We start from the raw sequence: 10,864 nt of genomic DNA on the forward strand, positions 1-10,864 counted from the left end.
CTAAGTTTTGTCATTTTGATCGTGGTTACTACCCTAGAACAAAGCAACCTAGGCCTGTCTCTTCAAGACATTGTACCTAACTGTCCTTCTTAGGACTGTAGAGGCCAGGTAACTCGGGGCAAGTAAGGGACTATTTAGGTAACAAACTGAATACACCGCTTCTCTCTCAGCCCTGGATCTGTTCTGGACTCTACAGTCAAACCCCCAAGAAGCTCTAATACCATTTCAACAAGTCAAAAAAAGATCTACTTCTTTAGGGCCTCTAGAATTTCCCAAATGGTCAGGTTCTGTAAGCTAAGGGAATTGCTTGTTGCTTTTCTACCTCTTGACCTTACCTTGTACCCATTTATTAGTTGAGGGAGACGACTGGTCATGTCAATAGCTGTTAACAGACTGAAGTTTTTTAACTCACAGGTCTTCTGGCTCATCCCCCCTACAGCCCACAACCTGGAGCTGTACGAGAATTGGCTGCTGTCAGGGAAACAGGGAGACATCTTTCTGGGTGACCGGGTGTCAGATTGCCAGCGCATTGAGCTCAAGCAGGGCTATACCTTCGTCATTCCCTCAGGTAAGCAGGATGGGGAAAAAGGGGTTGTTTAGCCACTTTCTTTTCTTTGAGAAAAAGAACTGATGGATTACCACCAAGAATGGTGATAATTGGGTGGGCAGAAAACAATAGTGTCCTTTTCAGTCATTATGGAGTATCAGATGCAAACAATTTGGATTTTTTTTAAAAAGCACTGATTTTCCACTAAAATCAGAATTGCCAGTGGTGGGGCGCTTGGGTGGCTAAGTCGGTGAATGTCTGCCTTCAGCTCAGGTCAGGATCCCAGGGTCCTGGGATTGAGACCCACGTTGGTCTCACTGCCCAGAGGGGAGCCTGCTTCTCCCTCTCCCCATTCGTGCTCTTGCTCTTGCTCTTGCTCTGTGCATTCTCTCTCAAGTCAGCAAAATCTTTAAAAAAAAAAAATCGCCAGTGGTGGCTTTTCAGATTTACATGTTTGGGCCCCACATGAGCTCTAGGTAATCAAAGTCTGTTAAGGATAGGACCTGGTCAGCATGCAGTATCTAACATCCAGATAAGAGCTCCCTGTTCTAAGGGATGGCTGCAAGGGGTGTAGAAATTAGTGATATTTTTATTGGGTCACTAGTCCTAAAATAAATAGAACACAGATTTTGGAATCACAGACATGTATTTAATTCTGTGTATTTACCTGCTAATACCACATTGGTCAAATATTGAAATCGTTGTGAGGGGTAAACGGAAATACTGGGTAATCTCTGGTACCGTGCCTTCACAGTAGGTGCTCCCGTAAGTAGAAACAGCATGTGTTAAACTTGCTGTATGCTAAACACTTTACGTGCATTTTCTGATTTAATGCTTACTAATAACCATATAAAGTTTAATTTTTATAGAGGATATTGAGGCTGCAAGAGATTAAATAATTTGACCAACCACTAAGTGGCAGAATCAGAGTAAAATGTGTGATCTAGGAGTCTTTTACCAGGTCTCTGAGAATGCCGTGTTATAACATGTGCTAAAGCCATTGCCCCTCCACTCCTTTCTTCTAGGCTGGATTCATGCTGTGTATACTCCTACAGACACATTAGTCTTTGGAGGCAATTTTTTGCATAGCTTCAATATCCCCATGCAGTTAAAAATATACAACATTGAAGATCGAACACGGGTGAGTAACTCTGCATAGAACTGGATGTGGAAGAGATGACTGCCATTTAAGAGATGTTATAAGAGATTCATGGGTAGTTACTTCAAAACTTCAATTTTTCCTGAATTAAAATACATTGTTTACATTTCAGGGACACCGAGAGGAAAGCTTTAACAAGATTTACATGCTTAATTTGGAGGACACTAATTCTTTGAGGTTCTTGGTATCTTGGATTTTTATAGGGCTAGAAATGGACATTTGGTAATTGATGTTTTTAAATTTTATCGTCTTAGAATAATTCGATGTAATAAGATATATCAAGTCAGGAGTCACAGTGTGAGTTCATGTATCTTTACTCCGATTAGAATGCCCCACCCAAACCGTTGTATTTGAATAATTCAGGGTACATACTGCTTTTCCCATCTGGGGTTCCTTGAGAGAATGAAGTCCTTCAGAAAATGATTGGCGCATCTTATTTTCTAGGTTTTCCCTGGGAGGGTACGTAGCTGATACCATTCTAGATATAAAGGAAAAAAGTTAGGTACTTACAACGTAGTGGATGCCCTTGAGAGAGTTGGTAAAACTTTTTCTGTAAAGAATCAGATAGTGGGGGCGCCTGGGTGGCTCAGTGGGTTAAGCCGCTGCCTTCGGCTCAGGTCATGATCTCAGGGTCCTGGGATCGAGTCCCACATCGGGCTCTCTGCTCAGCAGGGAGCCTGCTTCCTTCTCTCTCTCTCTGCCTGCCTCTCAGTGTACTTGTAATTTCTCTCTGTCAAATAAATAAATAAAATCTTAAAAAAAAAAAAAAAAAAAAAAAAAAAAGAATCAGATAGTGAATGTTTTAGGCTCTGTGGGCCATACAGGATCTGCTGCAAGTACTTAACTGCCTTGTAGAATGAAATACTTAAACGAATGAGAATGGCTCAAATAAAATAATTTTATTTAAGGACACTGAGATTTGAATTTCATATAGTTTTCCCATAAAACAAAATGCTCTAATTTTAGTTGTTGGTTTTTTTTTTCAGTCCTTTAAAAATGTAAAAAACCCTCTTAGCTCGCAGGGCTTGCAAAAATAGGCAGCAGACCAAATCCACTCGCTGCTGTTTGCTGGCCAACCCATGTCTTCGGAATATAGGGCTTAATTCTTTAGTAGAACCCAAGTCAGTAAGGGCTGAATTACATATGATTAATGTATAGATGGTATTGACCTTAAAGACCAATTAGAGCATAGAGTCTTTAGAGGGTGTGATGTTCCCATCTTGCTCTCAAGTAGTTCAGCAGAATAACAGGGTAGATGATTAGCAAATGTGGGGAAATGTTGATGGGGGTGAATCTCGAATAATGCTATAGGCAGTGTTCTGCACTGCTCTTAAAACTTTTTTGTGGATTTGAGGGGCACCTGGGTGGCTCAGTGGGTTAAGCCTCTGCCTTCAGCTCAGGTCATGATCTCAAGATCCTGGGATGGAGCCCCACATGGGGCTCTCTGCTTGGTGGGGAGCTTGCTTCCCCTTCTTCCCTTTCTTCTGCCTGCCTCTCTGCCTACTTGTGATCTCTCTCTCTTTGTCAAATGACGCCTGGGTGGCTCAGTTGGTTGGACGACCGCCTTCGGCTCAGGTCATGATCCCGGAGTCCCGGGATTGAGTCCCGCATCAGGCTCCCAGCTCCATGGGGAGTCTGCTTCTCCCTCTGACCTTCTCCTCGCTCATGCTCTCTCTCACTGTCTCTCTCTCTCAAATAAATAAATAAAATCTTTAAAAAAATAAAATAAAATCTTTAAAAGATTTTATTTATTTATTTATTTGACAGAGTTCACAAGTAGGCAGAGAGGCAGGCAGAGAGAGAGGGGGGAGCAGGCTTCCCTGCTGAGCAGAGAGCCGGATGCGGGACTTGATCCCAGGACCCTGGGATCATGACCTGAGCCGAAGGCAGCAGCTTAACCACTGAGCCACCCAGGCGCCCATAAAATAAAATCTTTAAAAAAAAAAAAAAAAAAAACTTTTTGGTGGATTTGAAAGTTTTCAAAGTTAAATTTAAAGATTTGCAGTTAGGGGGTGCCTGAGTCCCTCAGTCAGTTGAGCGTCTGCCTTCAACTCTGGTCATGATTTCGGGGTCCTGTGATCGAGCCCCGTGTCATGCTCCCTGCTCATCAGGGAGTCGTCTTCTCCCTTTGTTGCTTCGCTGTGATCATGTGCTCACATGTGTTCCCTCTTTCTTTCTCTCTCTCTTTGCTCTCTCTGAAATAAGTAAATAAAATCATTTTAAAAAATCACAGTTGGCACCTGTGTGGCTTAGTTGGTTAAGCAGCTGCCTCCAGCTGACGTCAAAATCCCAGAGTGCTGGGATCAAGCCCTGTGTAGGGCTCCCTGATCACTGGAGAGCCTGTGTCTCCTTCTCCCTCTGCCCCTCTCCCACACTCATGCTCACTTGCTGTCTCTCTCTCTCTCTCTCTCTCTCAAATAAAGAAAATCTAAAAAGTAATTTAAAAACAATAAAATACCACAATTAGTGAAGAATTTACAATTTTTAGAAGGAACGGTCATTGACCTATTTATTGTGAACATGCTCAAATATTTTGGTTCCTATTTTGAAACCTGTGTTTTGGGACATCTGAGTGGCTCAGTCATTAAGCGTCTGTCTTCAGTGCATGTCATGATCCCAGGGTCCTGGGATCGAGCCCTGCGTGTCAGGGTCCCTGCTCATCAGGAAACCTGCTTCTCCCTCCGCCTGCTGCTCCCCCTGCTTGTCTCTCTTTCTTTCAAATAAATAAAAAAAATCTTTAAAAGAAGAGACCTGTATTTTGGTTAACAGCTACCTATTACCTTACTTACACACAAGAGTAGTAGTGTTGGAGTTATAGGGATTCCCTGTTAGAATTAAAAAGAGGCAGTTCTGGCACCTAGGTGGCTCAGTTGAGCATCTGCCTTCGTCTCGGGTCATGATCCTAGGGTCTTGGGATCAATCCCCACCTTGGGCTCCCTGCTCAGCTGAGAGCCAGAGTCTTCCTCTCCCGCTTCTGCTCCCCCTGCTTGTGTTCTCTCTGTCAAATAAATAAATAAAATGAAAAAAAAATGATGATGATGATGCAGTGCCCTTATTTATTAGGGTGCCTGGGTGGCTCAGTTGATTAAGCGGCTCAGGTTGTCATCCCAGGGTCCTGGGATTGAGCTCCGTGTCACAGAGGGAGAGACTCTTAAGCAGGATCCCTGTTGAGTGTGGAGCCCCACACTGGGCTTGACCTCATGATCCTGAGATCATGACCTGAGCCGGAACCAAGAGTTGAACATGTAACCAGCTGTACCACCCAGATGCCCCTGCAGTGCTTTTAAAATAAATTTTAGGGGTGCCTGATTGGCTCAGTGGGTTAAAACCTCTGTCTTCAGCTCAGGTCATGATCCCAGGGTCCTGGGATCAAGCCCCACATGGGGCTCTCTGCTCAGTGGGGAGCCTTCTCTCTCTCTCTCTCTCCCTGCCTCTCTGCCTACTTGTGATCTCTGTCTGTCAAATAAAATAAAAATCTTGAAAAAAATAAATTTTTATAAGGGTACCTGGGTGGCTCAGTTGAGTGTGTGCCTTCAGCTCAGGTCATGATCTTGGGGTCCTGGGATCGATTCCCCCACACGGAGTCTCCTGCTCCCTCTCTCATACACCCTTGCTCTCTCTCTCCAATTAATAAGTTCTTTTTTTTAACAAAAGTTTATATGTGTTTGTTTTTGGTTTTTTTTTTTTTTTTTTTTTTTTAAAGATTTTATTTATTTATTTGACAGAGAGAAATCACAAGTAGGCAGAGAGGCAGGCAGAGAGAGAGAGGAGGAAGCAGGCTCCCTGCTGAGCAGAGAGCCCGATGCGGGACTCGATCCCAGGACCCTGAGATCATGACCTGAGCCGAAGGCAGCGGCTTAACCACTGAGCCACCCAGGCGCCCTATATGTGTTTGTTTTTTAAGAGTGATGAAACTACAAGAAAATAGTTAAGTTTGAAATTTCAATAATAAAAAAATAGTTGATTTTTCAAAAGAAATTTATGTAATTTCATAATAAAGTACTCTTATTTAACTCAGAATCATTCTGAGGTAATACCACCTATCTACTCTAAGATTCAATCTGAAAATTAGGTTTTAGAAACTATTCCCCCTTTTTTGGATAAAATTACTATTATTATGCCTTTGAGTTACTGACTTAATTGATAAGTTGCTCTGTTTGAGGGAAGAAAAGGAGAATGTGTATTTACTGGCATAGGTGAAACGAGTTACCTTATCTCTGCTAGCAGTTTGTTGCAGACTGTTAAACTTAAAATAACTGATCTTGATTTAACTAATATTCCTAGGCTTTGTTTATCAGAAAATGTCAAATTTCAGTCTGACCACATTATTCCATTTTCCCTAAATATAGTTTAATTCTTTCATTCTAAATAAGGAACTCCTTGGTGTTTCTGTAAAATTTCATTGACTCCCCTTCATATGTACACACAGTGATATTATTATTATTATTATTATGATTGCTTTCCACACCAACCTTTTATGTGCCAAAACCAGTCTGGCATTCATTTAATATGTTACTTTATAAAAATAAAGTGTGTTATAAATTAAGACAGTGGTTTGGTTTCTTTTGCCATGCCAGTGTGGAAATACCGTACTATTTAAACTTGAGTGTTGGTGATTATTCTACTGATAGCACTTAAAAGCTCCATAATTCGTAAAGAGGATTTAAAAAAATTCCCCAGGGGCGCCTGGGTGGCTCAGTGGGTTAAGCTGCTGCCTTCGGCTCAGGTCATGATCTCAGAGTCCTGGGATTGAGTTCCGCATCGGGCTCTCTGCTCAGCGGAGAGCCTGCTTCCCTCTCTCTCTGCCTGCCTCTCCATCTACTTGTGATTTCTCTCTGTCAAATAAATAAATAAAATCTTAAAAAAAAAAAAAAGTCCCCAAACAAAAAAATTATAATCCAGTCTTAGAAATTTATATGTTCTGTGGTGTCTGGTAACAAAGGTAAAATATAATGAGGCAAGTTGGGTGGGTGTGTGGTATCTTGCGTGTTTCTAATGCAGTCTTATGAGTTCCAAGTAAAAAATCAAAAGTTTAATGTCTTTTTTTTTTTTTAAACTGTCAATACTCACCTCTCAGCAGAGTACCAAAGGGCTTTAGAATTTTGGGTTGTCCTGAACTTTTCATAAAGACCCTTCCACAGGGCACCAGGTGGCTTAGTTGGTAAAACGTCTGCTTTCTGTGTGGGTCATGATCCTGGGTCCTAGGATCCAGCCCTGCGTTGGGCTCTCTGCTCAGCAGGGACCCTACTTTTCCCTGTCCCTCTGCCTGCTGCTCCCCCTGCTTGTCTCTCTTTCTCTCAGTAAATAAATAAAATCTTTAAAAAGAAAAAAAAAGACCCTTCCAGAAAAGTGTTAATATGTGTAAAAGGTGAGCAGAGAGGCCTGTGTTTTATATTTAATTTGGGTGGACCTGGTATCTGTTAATTATTGTGGTTCCCCCACACACCTTATCAAAAGTAAATTAATTTGATCTTTGTAAAAACAAATTTAATTTATGTATTTTTAAGTAGACTCTAGGCCCAGTGGGGCTTGAACTCATGACCCTGAGATCAAGAATTGCATGCTTTACCTGCCGAGCCAGCCAGGTGCCCCTAATTTGATTTGAAAATAAAAGAGGAAATACTGCTTTTAGTTGTTAAAACTGTAATCATTTAAGATGCCCAGACTCAGAGCCCAGCTGGTCTGAATTGGAAACCTAATGAAAAGTACCTGCCTCTCCTGCTTTGCAATGAGGAAAGTAGTCTCATTCCACAGTCATGCTCTGTGACCTGGTGAAGGACTTTGAAAAGGGCCTTCCATCCAGATCTCCTTAATTCAGGAATACTACCTGACATGAAGCTTTGAAAAGGAGATGAAAACCTTCTCAGTTGCATATTCAAAACAATCTTAAAAGTATTGTTGGGCCTCTCCTTTTGAAAGCTATCCTCTAGGCTTTCAAGACAGCAAAATATATATAGGGTAGTCCCCATTGTTGGTCTTCCTCACTGATTAATCCATGCTGATTTGCCTTTGTTTCGACTATGCTAGAGCTGAAGGGCAGTTCTTTTTGTTATTATTCAGTTGGAATGATTTCATGCTGCTTCTGGAGGGAATGAAAGGAGCTAAGGCAGTGGCTGATTAGGCCATGTGGTGCAGCAGTCTCATTTGTGGACCTGCCATTAGGGCAAACTGCGAAGTACTGTACAGACCAGCTAAGAGCTGATGGTGGGAAAATACAGTCTTGTGTCCTAGACTAGGCATAGCTTGAGAACAGGTCTCTCTAATCATACTGTCCTATAGGTAAGGACGTAATAAAAGCATATAGCTTCATCTCATGTCCTCTTGTCCATTAGATTCTTTATCCCGTGGTCTTCTAATTCAGGTTAGAACTGTCGTAAAGGTAGGACTGTTTGGCAGACCTTTGTATCCCAAGAACACTGAAGCAGTTTTCTCAAGTGTATTGTGTTGTACTCTAACACTTTACTCTCGGTCCCAAAACTTACTTTTGATGCTTTCCCAAGATACCTTCTTAGTGGTGCTGAAACTTTATTTTGGTGATCATTTCCCAAGACCGACAATTTTTAGGTTGAGAGATCCACTTAGGTTCTTGTTCCAAATGCCACCCTAGGTGTTGACGAGAGTGTTTTTCTTGGGTTAATTTTTGCAGTGATATGGTGTGTCTTACTCTCTTTCCTTGAAAATTGTTACCAGCTTGTTTTTCCCATTATTTTATTCCCACGTAGGTTCCAAATAAGTTCCGTTATCCATTCTACTACGAGATGTGTTGGTACGTGTTGGAGCGCTATGTGTACTGCATAACAAACCGCTCCCACCTAACTAAGGAATTTCAAAAAGAGTCCCTCAGTATGGGTAAGTGTCCTGCGTGAACATGCATCTACCTGCTTGGAACTACCAAGTTCATTCATTGGAGTTGAACATTGGTTACAGCTGAGCTCCTACCCAGACATGAATTACTAGGCAACATGAAGTATCTGGATCTCCTCTTTGTCTGAATTGTTAATACTTAGCTCCTTAAGAAAGATAGTCACTTCTCTACTATATTTATTATCTAAAGAATGGTCTTTGGTACAATAAAAACTAAATGTCGTCATGCTAACTCTTAACTGTATTCCAGGCACATTACTAAGGAGTAAATTCTGTTATTACCTGTAGGTGTAGGTATTATCCTCATTTTACAGATGGTGACATTAAGTTTCAAAGAAATTAAAAAACCTGTCCATGATCCTATAGTTTATAAATGTGAAAGCTACAGTTTTAGTCAAGTTGGTAAGTCTCTAAAATCTATACCCTTAACCTCTATGCTTTAATGTTTCCTCAACTTATATTTTGCCATCCATTTTATTGGATGGCAAGATACTTTGTTAGTTATACATTTTTAGGTTGTTTCATGCCTTGAGGTATAGAGGAGTCAACAGTGTAACATCCTATGGTCATGTCTTTCACAGAATCTTCGATCTAAGCCAGATAATTTTTTTTTGCTTCAGCATTTTCCTTTGAGGATAGTTTATATTCTTGTTTGAAAATAAAAAATGATCACCTAGTACATGAAAGCAGGATACAGAATTTAATTTTATATGCCACATATCCCAACGCAATCATAGTCATACACATACGCAGTGAAAAAGATTCAGGGGTGCCTGGGTGGTTCAGTAAGGTAAGCATCTGCCTTCGGATCAGGTTGTGATCTCAGGGTCCTGGGATCTAATCTCTCAGGGTCCTGGTGTCCAGCCCTGCAATGGGCTCCCTGCTCAACAGGGAATCTGCTTCTCTCTCTCTCTCTGCCCCTCGTCTTACTCATGCCCTCTTTCTCTCAAATAAATACATAGACGCTATAAAAAAAGAAAGGAAAAAGGATGGAAAGAAAATACCAGCTGTTGAGTTGTTACCCAAGGTTAGAGGAATAAGGGATGACTAATACCTACTTCTTTGTACCATCTTACATTTTCTAAATTATTACTGATAAACATATTACTTGTTTTCCCATTTGGATTGGCTAATTAATTTTTATACTTTTTTTTTTTAAGTTTTTACTTAAATCCCAGTTAGTTAGCAGGCAGTGTAATACTAGTTTCAGGTGGACAGTATAGTGATTCAGCTCTTCCATAGAGCGCCTGGTGCTCCTCACAGCCAGAACGCTCCTTAATTCCCATCACCTGTTTCACCCACTCCCCCACCCACCACCCCTCTGGTGATCCTCGGTTGGTTCTGTATAGTGAAGAGTCTGTTTCTACTACTACTTTCCTCATAAAGGACCAGTGAACAGTTAACAGCTTTTCCTTCATTAGATCTTTATTTTGACTATCAAAATCTTTTTTTAAAAAAGATTTTATTTATTTATTTGACAGAGATTACAAGTAGGCAGAGAAGCAGGCAGAGAGAGAGGAGGAAACAGGCTCCCTGCTGAGCAGAGAGTCATACATGGAGCTTGATTCCAGGACCCTGGGATCATGACCTGAGCCAAAGGCAGAGGCTTTAACCTACTGAGCCACCCAGGTGTCCCTATCAAAATCTTTTTAAAAACACTTGCTTTGTTTTGTTAGCCATATTTGAGATTTCTTTCTTTTTTTTTTTTTTTTTTCAAGATTTTATTTATTTGTCAGAGAGAGAGGGAGAGCGAGCGAGCACAGGCAGACAGAATGGCAGGCAGAGGCAGAGGGAGAAGCAGGCTCCCTGCAGAGCAAGGAGCCCGATGTGGGACTCGATCCCAGGACGCTGGGATCATGACCTGAGCCGAAGGCAGTCGCTCAACCAACTGAGCCACCCAGGCATCCCCATATTTGAGATTTCAATTCCATAGTTTAGTTTTATGACCAAAACTTTAAAGCTTTTTTTTTTTTAAGATTTTATTTATTTGACACAGAGAGAGAGATTACAAGTAGGCAGAGAGGCAGGCAGAGAGAGCGGTAACCCAGGCGCCCCATAACCAAAACTTTTAACAGAACTGTATGTGCAGGCACCTGGGTGGCTCATAATGGTCTTTGGTACAATAGCTCGGGTCATGATCTCAGGGTCCTGGGATCGAGTCCCGTATCGGGGCCTCTGCTCAGCAGGGAGCCTGCTTCCCTCTCTTTCTCTGCCTGCCTCTCTGCCTGCTTGTGGTCTCTCTCTGTCAAATAAATAAATTTAAAAACCAAACAAAACAAAAAAACTGTATGTGC

The 10,864-nt window shown here is 41.5% G+C and overlaps 1 protein-coding gene across 1 annotated transcript in view; it reads left to right on the top strand.

Annotated features, from left to right (window-relative positions):
* KDM2A (lysine demethylase 2A) overlaps positions 1–10,864 on the top strand; it is a 112,078-nt gene that overhangs the window by 78,592 nt on the left and 22,622 nt on the right. Inside the window, 3 exon segments of the mRNA XM_045065655.1 lie at positions 415–568; positions 1,573–1,688; positions 8,429–8,555. Coding sequence (XP_044921590.1) covers positions 415–568; positions 1,573–1,688; positions 8,429–8,555 — 397 coding nt within the window.

This window comes from Mustela putorius, unplaced genomic scaffold (genome assembly GCF_011764305.1).
Source record: "Mustela putorius furo isolate JIRA1106 unplaced genomic scaffold, ASM1176430v1.1 tig00000127_pilon_pilon_pilon, whole genome shotgun sequence".
Taxonomy (NCBI): Eukaryota; Metazoa; Chordata; class Mammalia; order Carnivora; family Mustelidae; genus Mustela; species Mustela putorius.